The 27,680-nt window shown below is 46.7% G+C and overlaps 1 protein-coding gene across 1 annotated transcript; it reads left to right on the top strand.

The window, feature by feature from the left end:
- The first annotated feature begins 365 nt into the window (after window positions 1-365).
- tectb (tectorin beta) lies at window positions 366-27,680 on the top strand. The gene is made up of 11 exons (XM_046368359.1): window positions 366-462; window positions 6,449-6,524; window positions 6,637-6,827; window positions 6,980-7,131; window positions 7,240-7,312; window positions 7,604-7,707; window positions 17,836-17,919; window positions 23,415-23,577; window positions 26,907-26,985; window positions 27,261-27,293; window positions 27,471-27,680. The coding sequence occupies exons 1-11, from the start codon at window positions 460-462 to the stop codon at window positions 27,542-27,544; spliced, it is 1,032 nt and encodes a 343-aa protein (XP_046224315.1). The 5' UTR covers window positions 366-459; the 3' UTR covers window positions 27,545-27,680.

The raw sequence follows: 27,680 nt of genomic DNA, 5'->3' as shown, positions 1-27,680 counted from the left end.
GCTTAGAATCAACACAATACTGATTCAAATATGTCTGGGGACGCAACATAGTCATGCTCAACCCTTGATTATCGAATATAACATAGAAGTATCAGAGTAGAGTAAGACATTAAAGGAATGATAAAGACTAACGCAATGTTGAGTGTGCTGCAGTGATCCCCTGAGAAGTTAGTCATTTGAAAGTCAATGTCGTTTACTTCACAGAGAGCTTTTGTGAGTAGCTCCACAATAGGGCTACCAATTTGGCACTGCCAAGTAGGGTACTTGAGATAGAGGAGAGGTGAGCGGGGTGGGGGGGTGGGGGGGTCCTCTTACCGGTAAAAGTATAAAATCCATCCTCTTGGCTGTCTAGCTGTCAGTGGTGGCTATAGTTCCCAGTCAGTCTATACAGACCACGAAGACCCTCTGACGGAAACCTAGCCAGACTAGAACTAGCCGCCTACCCTTCATGAATCTTCTATGGTAAGGTTAAAGAGATGGTTCACTTAGGTGTAACCTTATTTAGGCCTTACCTAACGTGTTGTCATTTCATTCCATTTTTAAGTCTCTTAAATCATTTTTTTTTTTTTACATCCGACATCTCCCTGAGAGCATTTTTAGACCATGTAGAAATCCTGACGGGAACGGACGTTATCAGCTCATGCCAATTAATACTAGAACTATGTACTGGTCATGTCTGTCTGTGACTGTGCAGCGGTTGTGAAGGAGTGGCTGGTTATTAAACCATGATGAAACAAAACAATGGCTTGGGATCTGACTCCCCTGGCTGCTATTGTGATCCCCCCCCTCCGCTCAGAGACCAACGATGCTTCATCCCTCCACTGCAGTCTCGAACTTAATTTCACCCTAAAATCTTCTTATTTTTCTTTCCTTTTGTCATGTTTGTCATTTATTGTCATGTCTTGTCCCTGTGCTCCCCATGCTATTCGTTTCCCTCTGCTGGTCTTGTTTGGTTCTATCCCTCTCTCTCCCCCTCCCCCTTTCACTCTCTCGCTCTCTCTTCTCTCTGTCGTTCCGTTCCTGCTCCCAGCTGTTCCTATTCCCCTAATCATCATTTAGCCTTCCCACACCTGTTCCCGATCCTTTCCCCTGATTAGACTCCCTATTTATTCCTTTGTGATCCGTTCCTGTTCCGTCGGTTCCTTGTTTTGTATTCCATGCTGTAATTGCGTTTCGCCCTGTCCTGTCGTGTTTTTGCCGTGATTGTGTATCACCCTGTCCTGTCGTGTTTTGTGCCTTCTTCAGATGCTGCGTGTGAGCAGGTGTCTCAGTCTGACTACGGCCTGCGCCTACCCGAGGCGACCTGCAGTCTGTGGCCGCTTCTCCAGTTGTTTTCCCCTCTACTATCTAGAGGATTTCAGTTATTCGGTTTTGAGCATTAATAAACTCTGTTTCTGTTAAGTCGCGTTTGGGTCCTCTTTCACCTGCATGACAGAAGGAACCGACCAAGAATGGACCCAGCGACTTCAGACGCTCGTTACACTGCCGTCGAGATCAAGGAGCCATGCTCGGCAGACACGAGCAGGAATTGTCTGCTGCTCGCCATGCCGTGGAGAACCTGGCCGCTCAGGTTTCCGACCTCTGGACAGTTCCAGAGTCTACGTCTCGTGCCACCTGTTACTTCCTGGCCTGCCGAGCCTCCAGAACCTAGGGTTAATAACCCACCTTGCTACTCCGGGCAGCCCACTGAGTGCCGCTCCTTTCTCACGCAGTGTGAGATTGTGTTCTCTCTCAACCCAACACATACTCTAGAGAGAGCTCGGGTTGCTTACGTCATTTCACTCCTTACTGGCCGGGCTCGAGAATGGGGCACAGCTATCTGGGAGGCAAGGGCTGATTGCTCTAACAAGTTCCAGAACTTTAAAGAGGAGATGATTCGGGTTTTTGACCGTTCAGTTTTTGGTGGGGAGGCTTCTAGGGCCCTGGCTTCCTTATGCCAAGGTGAACGGTCCATAACGGATTATTCTATTGAGTTTCGCACTCTTGCTGCCTCTAGTGAGTGGAACGAGCCGGCGCTGCTCGCTCGTTTTCTGGAGGGACTCCACGCAGTGGTTAAGGATGAGATTCTCTCCCGGGAGGTTCCTTCAGATGTGGACTCTTTGATTGCTCTCGCCATCCGCATAGAACGACGGGTAGATCTTCGTCACCGGGCTCGTGGAAGAGAGCTCGCATCAACGGTGTTTCCCTGCTCCGCATCGCAACCATCTCCCTCCTCTGGCTTTGAGACTGAGCCCATGCAGCTGGGAGGGATTCGCATCTCGAATAAGGAGAGGGAACGGAGGATCACCAACCGCCTGTGCCTCTATTGCGGAGTTGCTGGACATTTTGTTAATTCATGTCCAGTAAAAGCCAGAGCTCATCTGTAAGCGGAGGGCTACTGGTGAGCGCTACTACTCAGGTCTCTTCATCTAGATCTTGTACTACTATGTCGGTCCATCTACGCTGGACCGGTTCGGGTGCTACATGCAGTGCCTTGATTGACTCTGGGGCTGAGGGTTGTTTCATGGACGAAGCATGGGTTCGGAAACATAACATTCCTTTCAGACCGTTAGACAAGCCTACGCCCATGTTTGCCTTAGATGGTAGTCATCTTCCCAGTATCAGATTTGAGACACTACCTTTAACCCTCACAGTATCTGGTAACCACAGTGAGACTATTTCTTTTTGATTTTCCGTTCACCGTTTACACCTGTTGTTTTGGGTCATCCCTGGCTAGTATGTCATAATCCTTCTATTAATTGGTCTAGTAATTCTATCCTATCCTGGAACGTTTCTTGTCATGTGAAGTGTTTAATGTCTGCCATCCCTCCCGTTTCTTCTGTCCCTACTTCTCAGGAGGAACCTGGCGATTTGACAGGAGTGCCGGAGGAATATCATGATCTGCGCACGGTCTTCAGTCGGTCCCGAGCCAACTCCCTTCCTCCTCACCGGTCGTATGATTGTAGTATTGATCTCCTTCCGGGGACCACTCCTCCTCGAGGTAGACTATACTCTCTGTCGGCTCCCGAACGTAAGGCTCTCGAGGATTATTTGTCTGTGTCTCTTGACGCCGGTACCATAGTGCCTTCTTCTTCTCCGGCCGGGGCGGGGTTCTTTTTGTTAAGAAGAAGGACGGTACTCTGCGCCCCTGCGTGGATTATCGAGGCTGAATGACATAACGGTTAAGAATCGTTATCCGCTTCCCCTTATGTCATCAGCCTTCGAGATTCTGCAGGGAGCCAGGTGCTTTACTAAGTTGGACCTTCGTAACGCTTACCATCTCGTGCGCATCAGAGAGGGGGACGAGTGGAAAACGGCGTTTAACACTCCGTTAGGGCATTTTGAGTACCGGGTTCTGCCGTTCGGTCTCGCCAATGCGCCAGCTGTTTTTCAGGCATTAGTTAATGATGTTCTGAGAGACATGCTGAACATTTTGTTTTTGTCTATCTTGACGATATCCTGATTTTTCTCCGTCACTCGAGATTCATGTTCAGCACGTTCGACGTGTTCTACAGCGCCTTTTAGAGAATTGTCTCTACGTAAAGGCTGAGAAGTGCTCTTTTCATGTCTCCTCCGTTACTTTTCTCGGTTCCGTTATTTCCGCTGAAGGCATTCAGATGGATTCCGCTAAGGTCCAAGCTGTCAGTGATTGGCCCGTTCCAAGGTCACGTGTCGAGTTGCAGCGCTTTTTAGGTTTCGCTAATTTCTATCGGCGTTTCATTCGTAATTTCGGTCAAGTTGCTGCCCCTCTCACAGCTCTTACTTCTGTCAAGACGTGTTTTAAGTGGTCCGGTTCCGCCCAGGGAGCTTTTGATCTTCTAAAAGAACGTTTTACGTCCGCTCCTATCCTCGTTACTCCTGACGTCACTAGACAATTCATTGTCGAGGTTGGCCTTCAGAGGTAGGCGTGGGAGCCATTCTATCCCAGCGCTTCCAGTCTGACGATAAGTTCATCCTTGCGCTTATTTTCTCATCGCCTGTCGCCATCTGAGCGCAACTATGATGTGGGTAACCGTGAACTGCTCGCCATCCGCTTAGCCCTAGGCGAATGGCGACAGTGGTTGGAGGGCGACCGTTCCTTTTGTCGTTTGGACAGACCATAAGAACCTTGAGTACATCCGTTCTGCCAAACGACTTAATGCCCGTCAAGCTCGTTGGGCGTTGTTTTTCGCTCGTTTCGAGTTTGTGATTTCTTACCGTCCGGGTAGCAAGAACACCAAGCCTGATGCCTTATCCCGTCTGTTTAGTTCTTCTGTGGCTTCTACTGATCCCGAGGGGATTCTTCCTTATGGGCGTGTTGTCGGGTTAACAGTCTGGGGAATTGAAAGACAGGTTAAGCAAGCACTCACGCACACTGCGTCGCGCGCGCTTGTCCTAGTAACCTCCTTTTCGTTCCTGTTTCCACTCGTCTGGCTGTTCTTCAGTGGGCTCACTCTGCCAAGTTAGCTGGTCATCCCGGTGTTCGAGGCACTCTTGCGTCTATTCGCCAGCGCTTTTGGTGGCCGACTCAGGAGCGTGACACGCGCCGTTTCGTGGCTGCTTGTTCGGACTGCGCGCAGACTAAGTCGGGTAACTCTCCTCCTGCCGGTCGTCTCAGACCGCTCCCCATTCCTTCTCGACCATGGTCTCACATTGCCTTAGACTTCATTACCGGTCTGCCTTTGTCTGCGGGGAAGACTGTGATTCTGACGGTTGTCGATAGGTTCTCTAAGGCGGCACATTTCATTCCCCTCGCTAAACTTCCTTCCGCTAAGGAGACGGCACAAATCATTATTGAGAATGTATTCAGAATTCATGGCCTCCCGTTAGACGCCGTTTCAGACAGAGGCCCGCAATTCACGTCACAGTTTTGGAGGAGTTCTGTCGTTTGATTGGTGCGTCCGTCAGTCTCTCTTCCGGTTTCATCCCCAGTCTAACGGTCAAGCAGAGAGGGCCAATCAGACGATTGGTCGCATACTACGCAGCCTTTCTTTCAGAAACCCTGCGTCTTGGGCAGAACAGCTCCCCTGGGCAGAATACGCTCACAATTCGCTTCCTTCGTCTGCTACCGGGTTATCTCCGTTTCAGAGTAGTCTGGGTTACCAGCCTCCTCTGTTCTCATCCCAGCTTGCCGAGTCAGCGTTCCCTCCGCTCAAGCGTTTGTCCAACGTTGTGGCGCACCTGGAGGAGGGTGAGGTCTGCACTTTGCCGTTACAGGGCACAGACGGTGAGAGCCGCCAATAAACGCAGGATTAAGAGTCCAAGGTATTGTTGCGGCCAGAGAGTGTGGCTTTCCACTCGCAACCTTCCTCTTACGACAGCTTCTCGTAAGTTGACTCCGCGGTTCATTGGTCCGTTCCGTGTCTCCCAGGTCGTCAATCCTGTCGCTGTGCGACTGCTTCTTCCGCGACATCTTCGTCGCGTCCATCCTGTCTTCCATGTCTCCTGTGTTAAGCCCTTTCTTCGCACCCCCGTTCGTCTTCCCTCCCCCCCTCCCGTCCTTGTCGAGAGCGCACCTATTTACAAGGTACATAAGATCATGGACATGCGTTCTCGGGGACGGGGTCACCAATACCTAGTGGATTGGGAGGGTTACGGTCCTGAGGAGAGGAGTTGGGTTCCGTCTCGGGACGTGCTGGACCGTTCACTCATCGATGATTTCCTCCGTTGCCGCCAGGATTCCTCCTCGAGTGCGCCAGGAGGCGCTCGGTGAGTGGGGGGGTACTGTCATGTTTGTCATTTATTGTCATGTCTTGTCCCTGTGCTCCCCATGCTATTCGTTTCCCTCTGCTGGTCTTGTTTGGTTCTTTCCCTCTCTTCTCCCCCTCCCCCCTCTCACTCTCTCGCTCTCTCTTCTCTCTGTCGTTCCGTTCCTGCTCCCAGCTGTTCCTATTCCCCTAATCATCATTTAGTCTTCCCACACCTGTTCCCGATCCTTTCCCTGATTAGACTCCCTATTTATTCCTTTGTGATCCGTTCCTGTTCCGTCGGTTCCTTGTTTTGTATTCCATGCTGTAATTGCGTTTCGCCCTGTCCTGTCGTGTTTTTGCCGTGATTGTGTATCACCCTGTCCTGTCGTGTTTTGTGCCTTCTTCAGATGCTGCGTGTGAGCAGGTGTCTCAGTTGACTACGGCCTGCGCCTACCCGAAGCGACCTGCAGTCTGTGGCCGCTTCTCAGCCCTCTACTATCTAGAGGATTTCAGTTATTCGGTTTTGAGCATTAATAAACTCTGTTTCTGTTAAGTCGCGTTTGGGTCCTCCTTCACCTGCATAACACCTTTTTGTTTGTACACTGAAATTCAGCTTTTAGCTGTGCATGCATGTGTACAAGCTCAAATAAACCTTATTATATATGGGGAGAATATGTTATATATATATATGTTTATATAATATATATGTATATATATAATATATATATATATATTAATATATATGTTTTTGACTTTATCATATCAATGTGTTACAATTTATCTCTGATATTTATTTTCAGCCTTTGACAATGGCTGCTGTAAGCGCTCTACTACTTCTACTGCCGGTAGCGTGGACTTGTGCCCCCCAGAAAGCAGGTGAGTATTTATTCCCTTAAAGAGAGTGGAATCGCTATCCATATGACACTATGGAACAGGTTCTATCAGCATCCTCTAAGATCGTCTTTTCTCTGTGCTGGTTGTTTATCAGACTATGTGATGGTGTCGTGTTTCCCCAATGCCATCATTGCTAACGTCCCGGAGTGTCCCTACGGCTGGGAGATCGGCCAGCTGTCCCTAGGGGGGCTGTGTTACAGCGGAGTCAACAGCCCAGGGTACTTTCGCTTCACCATCCCTGACCTGACGCCCAAAAACAACTCGTACTGTGGCACTCACGCCGAGGTGAGAAAGTACTTTTCATGGAGGGGGTAAGCTTGCCTGAGACATGAAGAGTTACAGGTCTGAGCAAGGTATTCCAGCGAAATGCAAAGCGATAGGCCTAAAGAATCAACAACCCATCCTCATTCTTTGGCGTGTCTGCTATTTTTTCCCAGTATATTGGTGGTAAAGACCCCAAGTATGTCTTCTACAACTCCATTGTGTCCAATGACACTTCACTAACAGTCAGAAACCAGCCGGTCAACTACACGTTCAGCTGCACGTACCGGGCCGCCTACTTGGTCAACAACGCCGTCTTCAGCCAAAGGTAAGCACCGATCCTGGCATTTAGGTCACCGCCGGTACCTTATGGAAAGCGTTTGCATTCTTACCCAATGACTTTCAGCGTTTTTACTAAACCCTTTGCTTCTTCCAGAGTGGCTACAGTTTTTGTCAACAACGGGAGTTTAGGCACTTTTAGTTCACAGTTGTCTATGAACGTGTTCACGGTGAGTACCTCAAGTTTAGGTTCTCATCAACTTCCCGGACACAGATTAAGCCTAGTCTTGGACATTAAATGGAGATTATCCATAAAGCATGCTTTTTAGTCCAGGAATAGGCTTAGTCTGGCCCCGCGAAACAGGTTCTTAGCTGCTGAGTGTAAAACGTAATGCTAACATTAGTTTTGTAATATTATGGAGATAAAAACGTGTCCATTACTTGTAAGGATCACTCAAGTCGTAAAAGTCAACTTAATGTGAATATAAATATAACTGACTAACCTGTGTTCATGTCTTTAGAATTCCAAGTTCCTGTATGCCAAAGACGCCCCCTATGTCATTGACACATCAGAGATTGGCTCTGAAGTGTTCATTGGGATGGAAGCCAAAGGACTCAGCAACAGGTACTCAAAATATACAGTATATACAGTTGAAGTCAGAAGTTTACATAAACTTAGGTTGGTGTCATTAAAACTCGTTTTTCTACCACTCCACAAATTTCTTGTTAACAAACTATAGTTTTGGCAAGTCGGTTAGGACTTCTACTTTGTGCATGACACAGGTAATTAAAAAAACATGTTTACAGACAGATTATTTCACTTATAATTCACTGTATCACAATTCCAGTGGGTCAGAAGTTTACATACACTAAATTGACTGTGCCTTTAAACAGCTTGGAATATTCCAGAAAATGATGTCATGGCTTTAGAAGCTTCTGATATGCTAATTGACATAATTTGAGTCATTTGGAGGCGTACCTTTGGATGTATTTCAAGGCCTACCTTGAAACTCAGTGCTTCTTTGCTTGACATTATGGGAAAATCAGAAGAAATCAGCCACGACCTCAGAAAAAAATGTGTTTACCTCCACAAGTCTGGTTCATCCTTGTGAGAAATTTCCAAATGCCTGAATGTACCACGTTCATCTGTACAAACAATAGCACTCAAGTATTAACACCATGGGACCACGCAGCCATCATACCGCTCAGGAAGGATACAAGTTCTGTCTCCTAGAGATGAACATACTTTGGTGCGAAAACAGCAAAGGACCTTGTGAAGATGCTGGAGGAAACAGGTACAGAAGTATCTATATTCACAGTAAAATGAGTCCTATATCGACATAACCTGAAAATAAAGTGATCCTAACTCATTTTTACTTGGATTAAATGTCAGGAATTGTGAAAAACTGAGTTTAAATGTATTTTGCTGAGTTGTATATACATTTCCGACTTCAACTGTATGTATATATATTTAGCAAATGTTAATTTATACTGAACAAAAATATGAAAGCATTATGCAACAATTTACAGTTCATATAAGGAAATCAGTCAATTTAAATAAATTCATTAGGCCCTAATCTATGGATTTTAAATGACTGGGCAGCCATGGGGGGCCTGGGAAGGAATAGGCCCACCCACTGGGGGAGCCAGGCCCAGCCAATCAGATTGAGTTTTTCCGCACAGAAGGGCTTTATTACAGAGAGAAATACTCCTCAGTTCCATTACCTGTCTGGGGTGGCTGGTCTCAGATGATCCCACAGATGAAGAAGCCAGATACAGAGGTCCTGAGCTGGAGTGGTTACATGTGGTGTGCAGTTGTGAGGCCGGTTGGAGGTGCTGCCAAATTCTCTACAACAATGTTGGAGGCGACTTATGGTATAGACATTAACATGACATTCTCTGGCAACAGCTCTAGTGGACAAAACAGTACATTTTAGAGTGGCCTTGTATTGTCCCCAGCACAAGGTGCACCTCTGTAATGATCATGCTGTTTCATCAGCTTCTTGATATGCCACACCTGTCAGGTGGATGGATTATCTTGGAAAAAGAGAAATGCTCACTAACAGGGATGTAATCAAATGTGTGCACAAAATTGGAGAGAAATAAGCTTTTTTTTGCATATGGAACATTTCTGGGATCTTTTATTTCAGCTCATGGGACCAACACTATGCATGTTGCGTTTATATATTTGTTCAGTATAGATATTCCTCGCCCTGCATAAAGCAAATACACGTGACCAAATACGACAATAAGTGAAAGTGGGGGGGAGGATACAGTTGAAGTTGGAGGTTTACATACACCTTAGCCAAATACATTTAAACTCAGTTTTTCACAATTCCTGACATTTAATCCTAGGACCAAATTCCCTGTCTTAGGTCAGTTAGGATCACCACTTTATTTTAAGAATGTCAGAATAATAGTAGAGAGAATGATTTATTTCAGATTATTATTTCCTTTATCACATTCCCAGTGGGTCTGACGTTTACATACATTCAATTAGTATTTGGTAGCATTGCCTTTAAATTGTTTAACTTGGGTCAAACGTATCGGGGAGCCTTCCACAAGCTTCCCACAATACGTTGGGTGAATTTTGGCCCATTCCTCCTGACAGAGCTGGTGTAACTGAGTTAGGTTTGTAGGCCTCCTTGCTCGCACACGCTTTTTCAGTTCTGCCCACAAATGTTCTATAGGCTGGAGGTCAGGGCTTTGTGATGGCCACTCCAATACCTTGACTTTGTTGTCCTTAAGCCATTTTGCCACAACTTTGGAAGTATGCTTGGGGTTGTCCATTTGGAAGACCCATTTGCAACCAAGCTTTAACTTCCTGACTGATGTCTTGAGATGTTGCTTCAAAATATCCACACAATTTCCCGCCTCATGATGCCATCTATTTTGTGAAGTGCACCAGTCCCTCCTGCAGCAAAGCACCCCCACACCATGATACTGCCACCCCCATGCTTCACGGTTGGGATGGTGTTCTTCGGCTTGTAAGCCTCCCCCTTTTCCTCCAAACATAACGATGGTCATAATAGCCAAACAGTTCTATTTTTGTTTCTTCAGACCAGAGGACATTTTTTCCAAAAGGTACGATCTTTGTCCCCATGTGCAGTTGCAACCCGTAGTCTGGCTTTTTTATGGCAGTTTTGGAGCAGTGGCTTCTTCCTTGCATTGCGGCCTTTCAGGTTGTCGATATAGGACTCATTTTACTGTGGATATAGATACTTTTGTACCTGTTTCCACCAGCATCTTCACAAGGTCCTTTGCTGTTGTTCTGGGATTGATTTGCACTTTTCCCACCGAAGTACTTTCATCTCTAGGTGACAGAGCTCGTCTCCTTCCTGAGCGGTATGACGGATGTGTGGTGCCATGGTATTAATACTTGAGTGCTATTGTTTGTACAGATGAACGTGGTACCTTCAGGCATTTGGAAATTGCTCCCAAGGATGAATCAGACTTGTGTAGTTCTACAAAAAAAAAATCTGAGGTTTTGACTGATTTCTTTTGATTTTCCTATGATGTCAAGCAAAGAGGCACTGAGTTTCAAGGTAGGCCTTGAAATACATCCACAGGTACACCTCCAATTGACTCAAATTATGTAAATTAGCATATCAGAAACTTCTAAAGCAATGATGTCATTTTCTGGAATTTTCCAAGCAGTTTAAAGGCACAGTCAACATAGAGTATGTAAATTCTGACCCACTGGAATTGTGATACAGTGAATTATAAGTTAAATAATCTGTCTGTAAACAATTTTTTGAAAAATGACTTGTGTCATGCACAAAGTAGATGTCTTAACCGACCTGCCAAAACTATAGTTTGTTAACAAGACATTTGTGGAGTGGTTATACAACGAGTTTAATGACTCCAACGTAAGTGTATGTAAGCTTCTGACTTCAACTGTAGGTGTTGGAGATAAACAGTGTCTTTGGAAAGTTTTTACACCCCTTAACTGATTCCATATTTTGTTGTGTTACAGCCAGAATGCAAAATGTATTAAATTTATAAATTTTCTCTCACCCATTTACACACACTTACACACAATTCCCCATAATGACAACATTAAAATAGGTTTTTAGAAAGGTTGGAAAATGTATTGAAAATTAAATACAGAAATATAGTATCTGATTTACATAGGGATTCACACCACTGAGTCAATACATGCTAGAATAATCTTTGGCAGTGATTACAGCTGTGAGTCTTTATGGGTAAGTCTCTAAGAGCTTTGCACACCTGGATTGTACAATAATTGCAAATTACTTTTTTTAAATTCTCCAAGCTTGTTTTGAAAATTCTTAGACAGACATTTTCAAGTCCTGCCATAGATTTTCAAGTCGATTTAAGTCAAAACTGTAACCAGGCCACTCAGGAACATTCAATGTTGTCTTGGTAAGCAACTCCAGTATACTGTATATTTGGCCTTGTGATTTAGGTTATTGTCCTGCTGAAAGGTGAATTCTTCTCCCAGTGCCTGGTGGAAAGTAGACTGATTCAGGTTTTCCTCTAGGATTTTGCCTGTGCTTAGATTCATTCCGTTTCTTTTTTATCCTGAAAAACTCCCCAGTTTTTGTCAAATACAAGTATACCCATAACACGATGCAGCCACCACTATGCTTGAAAATATGGAGTGAGGTAATGTGTTGTATTGTGTCACACCCTGATCTGTTTCACCTGTCCTTGTGCTTGTCTCCACCCCCTCCAGGTGTCACCTATCTTCCCCGTTATCCCCTGGGTATTTATACCTGTGTTTTCTGTCTGTCTGTGCCAGTTCGTCTTGTTTTGTCAAGTCAACCTTTGTGTTACTCCGTGCTCCTGCTTTTTCCTTTTCTCTGTTTTTTGCTAGTACTCCCGGTTTTGACCCTAGCCCACCTTGACTCTGAAACTGCCTGCCTGACCATACTGCCTGCCCTGACCTAGAGCCTGCCTGTCACTATTTACCTCCTGGACTCGGACCTTGTTAAGATATTTTGCCTGTCCATGAACATTATATTGCCTGACCCTTGGATACTAATAAATATCAGAGACTCGAACCATCTGCCTCCCATGTCTTCATCTGTGTCTCGCCCTGTGCCCTTATGGTACGAACTGGCCATGACAGACCCAGCAGACTTGGACCAGCTCCGCCACGCTGTCTCCCTGCAGGTAGCCACCATTGCGAGGCATGAGGAGCTACTGCTGGAGCTTTTGGAAGGGTTTCGTTCCCTGACAGAACCCCACGACCAAGGGTTCAAGGCTATTACGGAGAAAATCAGTGAGTTAGCTCATAGGCAGCCTGCCGCCTCTGAGACCTCCCAACCGCCCAGTAACTTGCCTACAATCAGTGCTGGTCTTGGACACACTTGTTCATCTGCTGCTGCTCGTACATATCCGAAGGAATCCGGAAGTCCCCAAAGGCTGTATTTCCGAGAATACCTGAAGCCACCTGAGTTCCCTCGAGAATCATCGGCAACGGGTGAGTCAGATACATCGGAACCTATGCAACTGGGCAGAGCTAGATTATCGCCTAGGGAACCTTCACATAGGCTAAGTTCCAACAGTTGTCTGTACTGTGGGGCTGCGGGGAATTATATAGCCACCTGCCCGGTTAAGAGACCTATTTCTTTAGTAGGTACAAGTACTCTGGTGAGCCAGACTGGGAATCCTCTAATTCCCATCAAACAAACTCCCTTTTTGTGGTACTGCTGTGGGGAGACCAGTCTGTCTATTCGGGTGCTCATTAACTCTGGGCCGGATGAGAGTTATATGGACGCTACCATAGTTTCTGAATTAGATATCCCAACTCAACTCCTCTCTGTTCCCATGGACACTAGTGCACTGGACGGCTGTGAATATGCGGGTTTCAGGAAATCACAGTGAGTCTACACAGCTTCTCCTCGTTGAGTCCCCCCATGTTCCTGTTGTGTTGGAATTTTCTTGGCTCCAAAAACCCAACCCTGTTATTGACTGGACCAAAAATTCAATCCTGGGTTGGAGTCCGTTCTGCCATTGCCTCAAAGCAGCGCAGCCTTCCCCGAGACGGCCTCCTCAGGGCTTAAGTCAAGCCACGGCTTTCTCTTCTGTCCCCGCAGAGCACCATGTCCTCCTGGAGGTCTTCAGGAAGGCACAAACTACTTCTCTTCCCCTGCATCGTCCCTACGATTCTGCCATTGACCTTCTCCCAGGCACCACAACGCCTCGTGGTCAGCTATATTCCCTATCCGGCCTGGAAACCCAAGCCATGGAGGAGTATATTGAGGACTCTCTGGCTGCTGGAGGCATCCGTCCTTCTGCATCCCCTGCCGGCGCAGGGTTTTTCTTTGTGGAAAAGGACAACTACCGGGGCCTTAATGACATAATGATCAATAATCGTTACCCCCTACCACTCCTCTCCTCGGCTTTCGAACCTCTCTGTGGGCTACCATCTTCTCCAAGCTGGACCTTCAGAATGCCTACCACCTGGTTCGGATACACAAAGGCGATGTGTGGAAAGCAGCCTTCTATACTGCCAGTGGACATTGAGTACCTGGTCATGCAGTTTGGACTCACCAGTGCCCCGCGGTCTTCCAAGCCCTAGAAACTTTTAATATACAATTGTGTTTATAGTTTTGGGAAAAAAGTGCATGTTACTGGAAACATAGGTTCCTACCAGGGCATTTTGTTTTTTACATGCTCTACTTGTTGCCCATTGAGAGAGAGGGTATGAGACGAAATATGGGACCTCTAGCCCTTCGGGAAGTATTTTTAATCATTTTCTGAAAATTACCGATTTTGGGCCAAAAAGGTGAATGTTACTGGAAACATAGGTTCCTACCAGGGCATTTTGTTTTCTACATGCTCTACTTGTTGCCCATTGAGAGAGAGGCTATGACACGAAATTTGGGACCTCTAGCCCTTCGGGAAGTATGGTTAATATTTTTTTGAAATAACTGACTGGGCCGGAAAAATACATTACCGTGCAACTGGTAACCCAAAAATAATCTCCTCATTTAAAGTAGTCACCTCGCAAGGTGTTTGAAGGTAGGTAACCTAAAAAAAATTATCTGAAATTGCACTAAGTCCAACTCTGGGCCTGGTGATTGGGGAAATGGGCCAAAAAAAAGGGGGACAGAGCAGCTAACCCCAACAGAGGCTGACTGCTCTGCCCCCCTTAAGGACAGTGGAACTCTGGACCTTCAGGACTAAAGGCCTAAAATAAAAATATGAAATGCGGGTAAAAAGTGGGAGTAACTATGACTCTCTTAAGGTAGCCAAATGCTGGATGCAGATGGGGATATACATCCGTGCAACTGGTGATTTGAAATCACTGAAATTGCACTATGTCCTACTCTGGGCCTGGTGATTGGGGAAATGGGCCCAAAAAAAGGGGGATAGAGCAGTTAACCTCCACAGAGGCTGACTGCTCTGTAAACAATGTGCTCTGGGACACGTTAAATCATTTCGTGTTTGTCTACCTCAACAACATCGGATTTATTTGTAGTTCTGCCCAAGAACACATCGTCCATGTTCGACAAGACCTTCAGCGCCTCCTGGAGAACCAGTTATTTGTGAATGCAGAGATGTGCGAGTTCCACCGTTTTACCCTCTTCTTTCTGGGATATGTCATCGCAGAAGGAAATGTCCAGATGGACCCGGAAAAGGTGAAAGCAGTAGTGGAATGGCCCCAACCTATGTCCAGGGTGCAGCTACAACGTTTCCTGGGGATTCCCAATTCCTACCAGCGATTCATTCAAGGCTACAGCACCCTTGTGGCCCCCTATCGGGCACTCACCTCTTCAAAGGTAACGTTCACATGGTCCCCAGCGGTTGACAGAGCCTTTGTGGACCTGAAGCATCGGTTCACTACAGCCCCATCCTCGTCCATCCGGGCCTGTCCTGTCAGTTTGTGGTTGAGGTCGATGCTTCTGATGTTGGAATGGGGGCTATCCTATCCCAGAGATCCGTCCAGGACCATCCCTGTGCCTTCATGTCCCATCGTCTCAACTCTGCAGAAAGAAACTACGACGTGGGTAACTGAGAACTGGCGATCAAGATGGCACTGGAGGAGTGGAGACACTGGCTGGAGGGAGCAGAACATCTGTTTTTGGTTTGGACCGACCACAAGAATTTATAATATCATTTATAATATCTCCGCACAGCCAAGTGCCTTAACTCCAGGCAGGCCCGGTGGGCTCTGTTATTCACCAGGATCAACTTCACCATTTCCTATTGTCCAGGGTCCAAGAATGTTAAACCTGACACCCTCTCTCACCGGTACAGTCCCGCTGCCACATCCTCTGACTCAGAGACCATCTTCCCTACCTCATGTGCTTGGACCCTGGACTGCAAGGCACAACATTCCCAGCCTGCCCCTGGAGCGGTTCCGGCTAACCGGTTGTTCGTCCCCAGTTCAGTCCTGGAATGGGCTCATTCCTCCAGGCTTACCTGTCATCTGGGTTCTGTCGAACCTTGGCCTCTCTCCGACAACATCTCTGGTGGCTCACAATGGTTCCTGGCGCTTCTGCCTTCGTCGCCGTGTGCACCGTTTGTGCTAAGAATAAGACTCAGTGGCAAGCCCCTTCCGGCCTCCTTCAGCCACAACCTGTCCCTCATCATCCCTGGTCCCATGTCTCCCCACTCCCCACTCCTGTGTCTGAGGGCAACACCATCATTCTGATGGTAGTGGATCTGTTTTCCAATGCCGCCCATTTCATCCCTCTCCCCGAACCACTCTGTGCCAAAGAGATGGCCCAGCTCATGGTGCAGCACGTCTTCAGGATCCACGGACTCCCGGTAGACATGGTCTCCAACCGGGGTCCTCAGTTCTCATCTCAGTTGTGGAAGGTGTTCTGTACCCTTATTGGGTTGTCGGCCAGCCTGTCCTCCGGATTCCATTCCCAATCCAATGGCCAGTCGGAGCGAGCAAACCAAGACCTGGAAACAACCTTAAGATGCCTCATCTCAACCAAACCCACTACCTGGATCCGACAAATGGTCTGGGTGGAGTATACCCAGAACACTCTTCCCTGTTCGACCACGGGACTTTCACCTTTCGAGTGCTCCATGGGGTATGAGCCTTCACTCTTCCCAGAACAAGAGCAAGAAGTCAACATACCCTTGGCCCAGATGTTCATCAGCCGCTGTCGCTGTACCTGGAGAAGAGCCTGGGTGGCGATTCTCAAGACCAACTCCAGGTATCGTCGACAAGCGGTCCGCTGCCGGACTCCAGCCCCTCGCTATCGCATTGGGCAGAGGGTATGGCTATCCACACGGGACCTGCTCCTTCGGGTGGAATCCCGCAAACTTTCCCCCTGTTTCATTGGCCCCTTCCCCATCTCTAGAGTCCATCGTTCCACTGCTGTCACACCCTGTTTCACCTATCCCTGTACTTGTCTCTACCCCCTCCAGGTGTCACCCATCTTCCCCATTCTCCCCTGGGTTTTTATACTTGTGTCTGTGCCAGTTCATCTTGTTTTGTCAAGTCAACCAGCGTGTTACTCCGTGCTCCTGCTTTTCCCTTTTCTCTGTTTTTTGCTAGTCCTCCTGGTATTGACCCAAGCCTGCCTTGACTCTGAACCCTCCTGCCTGACCATAATGCCTGCCCTAGAGCCTTCCTGTCACTATGTACCTCCTGGACTCTGACCTTGTTATGATCTTTTGCCTGTCCATGACCATTATCTTGCATGCCCCTTGGATACTAATAAATATCAGAGACTCGAACGATCTGCCTCCTGTGTCTGCATCTGGGCCTCGCCCTGTGCCCTTATAGTATTGTATTTTCCACAAACAACACTTTGTATTCAGGACAAAAAAGTTAATTTCATGGACAATTTCTTTTCACTATTACTTTAGTGGCTTGTTGCAAACAGGATGCTTGTTAATGAATATTTTTATTCTGTACAGGCTTCCTACTTTATACTCTGTCAATTATGTTAGTATTGTGGAGTAACTACAATGTAGTTGTTTTATCCTATCACACTCAGTAAACTCTGTAACTCTATTAAAGTCACCAATGGTGTCAAGGATTCCCCCGGTACTGCTGCTCATTCCGTGCACCAGCTCCGGAGGTCTACGTCACCGGCCTCTAGGCATCGCTGAACTTGTTTCATTATGCACACCTGCTTCCCATTCCCCCTGATTAGTAGTGGTATACGTGCCCTCTGTTAACCATTGTTTTGTCAGTTGTTGTTAAGTCCATTGGTCCTGTGCTGTTGTATCGGCTTCCAAGCTGCATGTGTTGTGTACTCGTTATTCCAGGTCTTGTCCCGTGTATTTGCAGTTTAACCTCGCTCTTTTGTTTGGGTTACATACCTGTTTTGTATACGTGTTTGTTTTGGGCTTTGTCCCCGTGGCTTTCAATGGCATGTTGTATTTTTGGGTGGAGTATTAAAACCCTCTATTACCTATTCCTGCGCCTGTCTCAATTCCTTTATACAACGTGACAATTGGCCCCATGGTGATATCTCTGAGCGGTTTCCTTCATCTCCGCTTTTCACATTTAATTGATTTGTTAAAAAGTTCTAAACATAATTCCACGTTGACATTATGGGGTATTGTGTGTAGGCCAATTTTAAATTCAGTCTGTAACACAACAAAATGTGGAAAAAGTCAAGGGGTGTGAATAACTTCTGAAAGCACTGTATTTGTATCATGCAACATCCATTCACCCTTAAAGAGATCACTTCTCTGGATAGAAATGAAGAAATAGAAGCGGATGATAATTCAAAACACAAAACAGGGGGAGCTGCCCCCGGATCCTCCTCTCTTGAATATAATTATCCAACATTCTTTGCTCCCCCAGATTCAAAGTGGTGATAAGCAACTGCTGGGCGACACCCACTCCTTACTCAATAGACAAGAAGAGGTGGAATCTCATCATCAACAGGTATTTCAGTGGTAACCAACCTAATTCGCACTGCTTGCCGATCAAAACCCAACTTTGTGGAATAAACAAATTCATTCTGAATTGCATTGAACTTTCGTACAGGTGATACAGCTGTTCCTGTCATGCAGGTGATAGAGGACCCAAAAGCGACTTAACAGAAACAGAGTTTATTCAAGTCCAAACAGGGAATAACAGAAATCCTCTAGTCTGTAGAGGGGAATAACAAGAGAAGCGGCCACAGACTGCAGGTCGCTTCGGGTAGGCGCAGGCCGTAGTAGACAGAGACACCTGCTCACACGCAGCATCTGATGAAGGCAAAAAACACGACAGGACAGGGCGAAACACAATCACAGCATGGTGAATACTAAACAAGGAACCGACGGGACAGGAACGGAACACAAAGGAATAAATAGGGACTCTAATCAGGGGAAAGGATCGGGAACAGGTGTGGGAAGACTAAATGATGATTAGGGGAATAGGAACAGCTGGGAGCAGGAACGGAACGATAGAGAGAAGAGAGAATGAGAGAGTGAGAGAGGGAGGGGGAGAGAGAGGGATAGAAAGAGGGAAAGAACCAAATAAGACCAGCAGAGGGAAACGAATAGAATGGGGAGCACAGGGACAAGACATGATAATAAATGACAAACATGACAGTACCCCCACTCACCGAGCGCCTCCTGGCGCACTCGAGGAGGAATCCTGGCGGCAACGGAGGAAATCATCGATGAGTGAACGGTCCAGCACGTCCCGAGACGGAACCCAACTCCTCTCCTCAGGACCGTAACCCTCCCAATCCACTAAGTATTGGTGACCCCGTCCCGAGAACGCATGTCCATGATCTTATGTACCTTGTAAATAGGTGCGCTCGACAAGGACGGGAGGGGGGAGGGAAGACGAACGGGGGTGCGAAGAAAGGGCTTAACACAGGAGACATGGAAGACAGGATGGACGCGACGAAGATGTCGCGGAAGAAGCAGTCGCACAGCGACAGGATTGACGACCTGGGAGACACGGAACGGACCAATGAACCGCGGAGTCAACTTACGAGAAGCTGTCGTAAGAGGAAGGTTGCGAGTGGAAAGCCACACTCTCTGGCCGCAACAATACCTTGGACTCTTAATCCTGCGTTTATTGGCGGCTCTCACCGTCTGTGCCCTGTAACGGCAAAGTGTAGACCTCACCCTCCTCCAGGTGCGCTCACAACGTTGGACAAACGCTTGAGCGGAGGGAACGCTGGACTCGGCAAGCTGGGATGAGAACAGAGGAGGCTGGTAACCCAGACTACTCTGAAACGGAGATAACCCGGTAGCAGACGAAGGAAGCGAATTGTGAGCGTATTCTGCCCAGGGGAGCTGTTCTGCCCAAGACGCAGGGTTTCTGAAAGAAAGGCTGCGTAGTATGCGACCAATCGTCTGATTGGCCCTCTCTTGACCGTTAGACTGGGGATGAAACCCGGAAGAGAGACTGACGGACGCACCAATCAAACGACAGAACTCCTCCAAAACTGTGACGTGAATTGCGGGCCTCTGTCTGAAACGGCGTCTAACGGAAGGCCATGAATTCTGAATACATTCTCAATAATGATTTGTGCCGTCTCCTTAGCGGAAGGAAGTTTAGCGAGGGGAATGAAATGTGCCGCCTTAGAGAACCTATCGACAACCGTAAGAATCACAGTCTTCCCCGCAGACAAAGGCAGACCGGTAATGAAGTCTAAGGCGATGTGAGACCATGGTCGAGAAGGAATGGGGAGCGGTCTGAGACGACCGGCAGGAGGAGAGTTACCCGACTTAGTCTGCGCGCAGTCCGAACAAGCAGCCACGAAACGGCGCGTGTCACGCTCCTGAGTCGGCCACCAAAAGCGCTGGCGAATAGACGCAAGAGTGCCTCGAACACCGGGATGACCAGCTAACTTGGCAGAGTGAGCCCACTGAAGAACAGCCAGACGAGTGGAAACAGGAACGAAAAGGAGGTTACTAGGGACAAGCGCGCGCGACGCAGTGTGCGTGAGTGCTTGCTTAACCTGTCTTTCAATTCCCCAGACTGTTAACCCGGACAACACGCCCATAAGGAAGAATCCCTCGGGATCAGTAGAAGCCACAGAAGAACAAAACAGACGGGATAAGGCATCAGGCTTGGTGTTCTTGCTACCCGGACGGTAAGAAATCACAAACTCGAAACGAGCGAAAAACAACGCCCAACGAGCTTGACGGGCATTAAGTCGTTTGGCAGAACGGATGTACTCAGGGTTCTTATGGTCTGTCCAAACGACAAAAGGAACGTCGCCCCCTCCAACCACTGTCGCCATTCGCCTAGGGCTAAGCGGATGGCGAGCAGTTCACGGTTACCCACATCATAGTTGCGCTCAGATGGCGACAGGCGATGAGAAAATAAGCGCAAGGATGAACCTTATCGTCAGACTGGAAGCGCTGGGATAGAATGGCTCCCACGCCTACCTCTGAAGCGTCCAACCTCGACAATGAATTGTCTAGTGACGTCAGGAGTAACGAGGATAGGAGCGGACGTAAACGTTCTTTAAGAAGATCAAAAGCTCCTAGGGCGGAACCGGACCACTTAAAACACGTCTTGACAGAAGTAAGAGCTGTGAGAGGGGCAGCAACTTGACCGAAATTACGAATGAAACGCCGATAGAAATTAGCGAAACCTAAAAAGCGCTGCAACTCGACACGTGACCTTGGAACGGGCCAATCACTGACAGCTTGACCTTAGCGGAATCCATCTGAATGCCTTCAGCGGAAATAACGGAACCGAGAAAAGTAACGGAGGAGACATGAAAGAGCACTTCTCAGCCTTTACGTAGAGACAATTCTCTAAAAGGCGCTGTAGAACACGTCGAACGTGCTGAACATGAATCTCGAGTGACGGAGAAAAAATCAGGATATCGTCAAGATAGACAAAAACAAAGATGTTCAGCATGTCTCTCAGAACATCATTAACTAATGCCTGAAAAACAGCTGGCGCATTGGCGAGACCGAACGGCAGAACCCGGTACTCAAAATGCCCTAACGGAGTGTTAAACGCCGTTTTCCACTCGTCCCCTCTCTGATGCGCACGAGATGGTAAGCGTTACGAAGGTCCAACTTAGTAAAGCACCTGGCTCCCTGCAGAATCTCGAAGGCTGATGACATATGTGCGGATAACGATTCTTAACCGTTATGTCATTCAGCCTCGATAATCCACGCAGGGCGCAGAGTACCGTCCTTCTTCTTAACAAAAAGAACCCCGCCCCGGCCGGAGAAGAAGAAGGCACTATGGTACCGGCGTCAAGAGACACAGACAAATAATCCTCGAGAGCCTTACGTTCGGGAGCCGACAGAGAGTATAGTCTACCTCGAGGAGGAGTGGTCCCCGGAAGGAGATCAATACTACAATCATACGACCGGTGAGGAGGAAGGGAGTTGGCTCGGGACCGACTGAAGACCGTGCGCAGATCATGATATTCCTCCGGCACTCCTGTCAAATCGCCAGGTTCCTCCTGAGAAGTAGGGACAGAAGAAACGGGAGGGATGGCAGACATTAAACACTTCACATGACAAGAAACGTTCCAGGATAGGATAGAATTACTAGACCAATTAATAGAAGGATTATGACATACTAGCCAGGGATGACCCAAAACAACAGGTGTAAACGGTGAACGGAAAATCAAAAAAGAAATAGTCTCACTGTGGTTACCAGATACTGTGAGAGTTAAAGGTAGTGTCTCAAATTTGATACTGGGAAGATGACTACCATCTAAGGCAAACATGGGCGTAGGCTTGTCTAACGGTCTGAAAGGAATGTTATGTTTCCGAACCCATGCTTCGTCCATGAAACAACCCTCAGCCCCAGAGTCAATCAAGGCACTGCATGTAGCCCCCGAACCGGTCCAGCGTAGATGGACCGACATAGTAGTACAAGATCTAGATGAAGGGACCTGAGTAGTAGCGCTCACCAGTAGCCCTCCGCTTACTGATGGGCTCTGGCCTCTTACTGGACATGAATTAACAAAATGTCCAGCAACTCCGCAATAGAGGCACAGGCGGTTGGTGATCCTCCGTTCCCTCTCCTTAGTCGAGATGCGAATCCCTCCCAGCTGCATGGGCTCAGTCTCAAAGCCAGAGGAGGGAGATGGTTGCGATGCGGAGCAGGGAAACACCGTTGATGCGAGCTCTCTTCCACGAGCCCGGTGACGAAGATCTACCCGTCGTTCTATGCGGATGGCGAGAGCAATCAAAGAGTCCACATCTGATGGAACCTCCCGGGAGAGAATCTCATCCTTAACCACTGCGTGGAGTCCCTCCAGAAAACGAGCGAGCAGCGCCGGCTCGTTCCACTCACTAGAGGCAGCAAGAGTGCGAAACTCAATAGAATAATCCGTTATGGACCGTTCACCTTGGCATAAGGAAGCCAGGGCCCTAGAAGCCTCCCTACCAAAAACTGAACGGTCAAAAACCCGAATCATCTCCTCTTTAAAGTTCTGGAACTTGTTAGAGCAATCAGCCCTTGCCTCCCAGATAGCTGTGCCCCATTCTCGAGCCCGGCCAGTAAGGAGTGAAATGACGTAAGCAACCCGAGCTCTCTCTCTAGAGTATGTGTTGGGTTGGAGAGAGAACACAATCTCACACTGCGTGAGAAAGGAGCGGCACTCAGTGGGCTGCCCGGAGTAGCAAGGTGGGTTATTAACCCTAGGTTCTGGAGGCTCGGCAGTCCAGGAAGTAACAGGTGGCACGAGACGTAGACTCTGGAACTGTCCAGAGAGGTCGGAAACCTGAGCGGCCAGGTTCTCCACGGCATGGCGAGCAGCAGACAATTCCTGCTCGTGTCTGCCGAGCATGGCTCCTTGGATCTCGACGGCAGTGTAACGAGCGTCTGAAGTCGCTGGGTCCATTCCTTGGTCGGTTCCTTCTGTCATGCAGGTGATAGGACCCAAAAGCGACTTAACAGAAACAGAGTTTATTCAAGTCCAAACAGGGAATAACAGAAATCCTCTAGTCTGTAGAGGGAATAACAAGAGAAAGCTGGCCACAGACTGCAGGTCGCCGGGTAGGCGCAGGCCGTAGTAGACAGAGACACCTGCTCACACGCAGCATCTGATGAAGGCAAAAACACGACAGGACAGGGCGAAACACAATCACAGCATGGTGAATACTAAACAAGGAACCGACGGGACAGGAACGGAACACAAAGGAATAAATAGGGACTCTAATCAGGGGAAAGGATCGGGAACAGGTGTGGGAAGACTAAATGATGATTAGGGGAATAGGAACAGCTGGGAGCAGGAACGGAACGATAGAGAGAAGAGAGAGCGAGAGAGTGAGAGAGGGAGGGGGAGAGAGAGGGATAGAAAGAGGGAAAGAACCAAATAAGACCAGCAGAGGGAAACGAATAGAATGGGGAGCACAGGGACAAGACATGATAATAAATGACAAACATGACAGTTCCTATATTTTTCAAACGTTTGATCAAACATTCAATCAATTGAGGTCTCTCATTCACAGCTGCTCGTATGACAAAACTGTGACCATTTTCGAGAACGCCAAAGACAGCCGCTCCATGTTCAAGTTCAACTCCTTCCGCTTCCAGCGCCAGGAGAAGGTGTCCACTGTTTGGCTTCACTGCGAGGTTGGGGTTTGTGACGGGGAAAAACTATCATGTCAGCCAGTAAGTATGACATTTCACCATCCTACATATGTAACATGGGACATTTGTGACAAATAAGCAAAACTAACGGAGTCATTACATTTGAGTAGTCGCCAGGAAGTCGATACTGGATAAGGTTCTTTCCATAAACTAGGGTACCAGTGAGCATTTCTTGTTGTGGACAACTGCTTAGAACTGTTACAAAGTCAATAATACTTAGCTAAACAAATTCATTTGAATACATTAAGATATAAAAGAGGGAACATGGATACATTCATTTTAATTCATGAGTTAAATCAAAACCTTTCTCATGCTTTTGGCGTCTTCACAGATTTGGCAAATATGTGACAAAACATTAACTTTCTTTCCTTGCATTTATGATACTGTTTGTTGTTATATCATATACTAATCATTTAAGAATTAAATTACACATTGAACTTGATACTGTAACATTCCTGGATATTGCTGTTGGACTCGTTTTTCATGGGCACACATATTCCAAATAATTATGCGATTTAAAATTGAATGCTTTTAACAGAACGAGTAACTTTAACATGACTAATAAAAACTAGCACCAACGGGTGCACTAACCAAAAACAGGGGATGGTCCGCCCAGGTCTTACCTAGTGTGCATTGACATAGCACATACTACGAGTATGTGTGCCCGCAGGCCTCTTGCCTAAGCACTCCCAAGGTGCCTTGCCTTGCCTTGCCTTGCCTTGCCTTGCCTTGCCTTGCCTTGCCTTGCCTTGCCTTGCCTTGCCTTGCCTTGCCTTGCCTTGCCTTGCCTTGCCTTGCCTTGCCTTGCCTTGCCTTGCCCCCCCCCAGGAACAAATGAAACAGAGTAATACAAACTTAAAGTGAACAATTTCACAAACCAAAAACACAGTGCTACTGCATACACAAACATCAGCAGGACCGGCTACAAAATACTTTACAAAAATTCAGAAAGCCCAACAACAAAACACAGGACATACCAAGAAACTCTCTCCTCCTAACAACGGAACACTGGCTTTTAAAGCTGCAGAAGGAGTCGGTAATTGAAAACAGCTGTATCTTCTGATGAGAGGGCATGGCGGAGCTCCAATCATCAATGGGGCGGACCAATCAGCTGCTTAGGACTTCAGGAAGTCATTTCCTGAAATACACACATAATAGGGTGACATAGGTGTGTCCAGCTTACACCAGTGCAAATCTGTATAGCAATGGAATGAAACATCCAAACAATGCCAAAAGTGTTTTACTGTTGATCCACCACACACCCAAAGGGTTGTGGGGTCCTGTCCAGAAACAACCCTGAGCCCCTACCCCTAAACACTGAGAGGATCGGACAGGTGTAAGCAATACCGCCAAAATTCCGCCAAGCCTATCAGAGTTAGATGGAGAGCTGACCATGTCACCACCCATGTCAAGCCCTCTCAGATCTCCACAAGTGTCGAGACTCTGTGCAGTATTAATAATACTGTATTACATTTGTAAAGCGCCTTTCATGATACTGTACATGAATAAACTAAAAGTGCATTTAAAAAAATTAGTCTGAGCCCTGAGATTGTCAGGAAGGAAGTTCCAAAGCCATGGTGCATGGGGAGAAAAGTCCACCCATAGTTTGGTCCTGGGTGCATGAATCCGTTTGGCGTGGCTTGACCCTCAACCGTTGTGTTATTGACTGTACGCTTGTTTATTCCGCTTGTGTTGTTTGTGTCGCACTGCTTTGCTTTTTCTTGGCCAGGTCGCAGATGTAAATGACAACTTGTTCTCAACTAGCTTACCTGGTTAAATAAAGGTGAACTAAAAAATATATATATTTAAAAAAGGGTCCATGGAGGTTCATAGGAGGAGAGTAGATCTGACCGGAACGCAGGTCAAATGCTATTTAGACATTGTTTGAGGGACAGGTTTCCAATGGAGGTCAACAAGGATAGGGGTGATGTTGGCAGACTTTTTTGTTTGACAGTATCCTTGCAGCACTGTTTTTTGAATGAGCTGTAATGTATTAATTGAGTTTGCAGGTAGGCCCCCCCAAGTACTGCATTCCCATAATCAATTCTGGAGAAGACGAATGCATGGATAAGCTTTCCTGCATCAGAAGCGCTGAGAGAGGGTCTTAGGCGGGAGATGTACTTCAGGTGAAGATTGTTTTACAGACGTGACTAACGTGGGCATTGAAGGAGAGTGCAGGGTCGAATCTAACGCCAAGGTTGGTGATGACTGAGGAGAGGGGAATGATGTGGCCATCGATAGCAGGGCAGATGAGTTGGTGATCTGCTAGGGGTGCCTTACAATCATTGCCTCTGTCTTGCTGCTGACGAATTGGAGTTGTTCTGCAGCCAAGACTTAACCTCTTCCAGACAGTTGTACAGAGCAGATGTTGAGGGGCTAGGGGTAGCTGACAGTCTGACACTGTCTAAAAATATGAACAGCTGTCAACTACTTGCATCCTCTGTCCTTGAAAATCTCAATTACATGATTAATTGCGTCCTCGCTCCTCGTCTCCTTCTCAAAATCCATTCTTCCCTTGTTCCCTCCATTCCTCACCTCCCTCTCAAAGTACATTGTGGGAGAGAACTAAAGGTTCCTCCCCTCGGGCTCCAATGCACTTTCAAGGAGAGGCAAGGAGTATTGGAAAAAGACAGAGGAAGCAAGAATTTGATGGTTAGTTTTCAGATACAGACTCACTCACACTACACACACACAGACAGGACTTCTGGTCCCCACAAGAATAGTTAAAACATGTCCAAACACAATATTGAAGAGTTTACTGATTTTAATGATTTCATTATTGGTTATTGTCAATTATTTTGCTGACAGAACCCATTGTAATTACATTGTTATATTAACTAAAACATAAATGCTGTTGATCATTTTCATTCTAAAGCAATGTTTAGCATGGCTGTAAATGATAGAGAAGTTGACTAAAGCACAAACAGACCTGGCTAATAGACAAAGAAACATGTGGTGTCCATGTTTCATGTGACATTTTGAATATTTTGTTGTTGCTAGGTGGAGTTATGGCATCATTGTGCTTATCTAGACTCTTATTCCTGAAACTACACATGTGAAGCTGCAAAAAAATCATATTTAAATGTATATCCAACCATTTTGAAATGTTGACGCTATAATGTTGGCCCCTTAATTTATAGAATGACCCATAAATGCAAACTCTATCATTGCACCTAAAAACTGCTTAAGTGCAATGCCTTCTACTCACTGTCCTATTAAAATGCGTACTTTTTTACTTATCTGCATATTCCAGTTTAGTGCATTCACAACACACATTTATCAGGAGTTGGTTGTATACAGCTCTGATCAGCAAAGAGGTCATTAAACACAATCTTCTCATCTTTTTAAAGGGCCCGTGCACTGCCAGAAGCCTCCCTTCTGAAGTAGAGCCAAGTGGCGGTATCCTCACCACAGAGTTCCACCTTAAAGGTATGTCTTTTTCATCTTGATGTAACATTTCCTGACCAATCACTTGTGGTTCCCCTTTGCCTATGTAACAACTAAGGGGTGGTATAGTCCAAACATGCAATATAATGTAACATAGCATTAGAGGCTCCTTTTTGTCTTTAATAAATGTATAATTGTTTTCAATGTTTTTAACACCAGCAAGGTGCCAAGGTCTTGCTTGTGCTGTATGGTGTAACGTTTGACTTCCATCATAATTTGCTGTCTGTCTTTCTACTATGTCTCACTGTTTCCCACAGCTAATGAATCTTCCAATAATGAACACATCACAGGTAATTATCTAAGAGCTGATCACATGGCATAATTACAATAAAAATCTATATGGCCTATTTTCAATCAGTTCACATGTACTCTTGTAGTGTATTATAAGTCCATTAATGATGTCCTCCAATTTGTGTTTCTTTTATCTATTTCCTGTTTCTACCCTGTCTCTTTCCTGTTTCTCCCAGGCACGTCTCTATGTATCCTGTGTATAGTCCTGGTAAACACACTGTTGGGTTGTGTGAATCTACCCAAAATGTAGAATATATAAATGCATTAGAACTGTATGTGTGGACAAACTACTACACTTTTGGAGAGGATATGAAACTATATAGACATGCTGGACACATATACTGACAAGAATATACACTACCGGTCTAAAGTTTGGATACACCTAC

The sequence above is a fragment of the Oncorhynchus gorbuscha genome, linkage group LG11 (assembly GCF_021184085.1).
Source record: "Oncorhynchus gorbuscha isolate QuinsamMale2020 ecotype Even-year linkage group LG11, OgorEven_v1.0, whole genome shotgun sequence".
NCBI classification, from domain to species: domain Eukaryota; kingdom Metazoa; phylum Chordata; class Actinopteri; order Salmoniformes; family Salmonidae; genus Oncorhynchus; species Oncorhynchus gorbuscha.
This window is presented reverse-complemented; position numbering and strand designations above follow the sequence as displayed.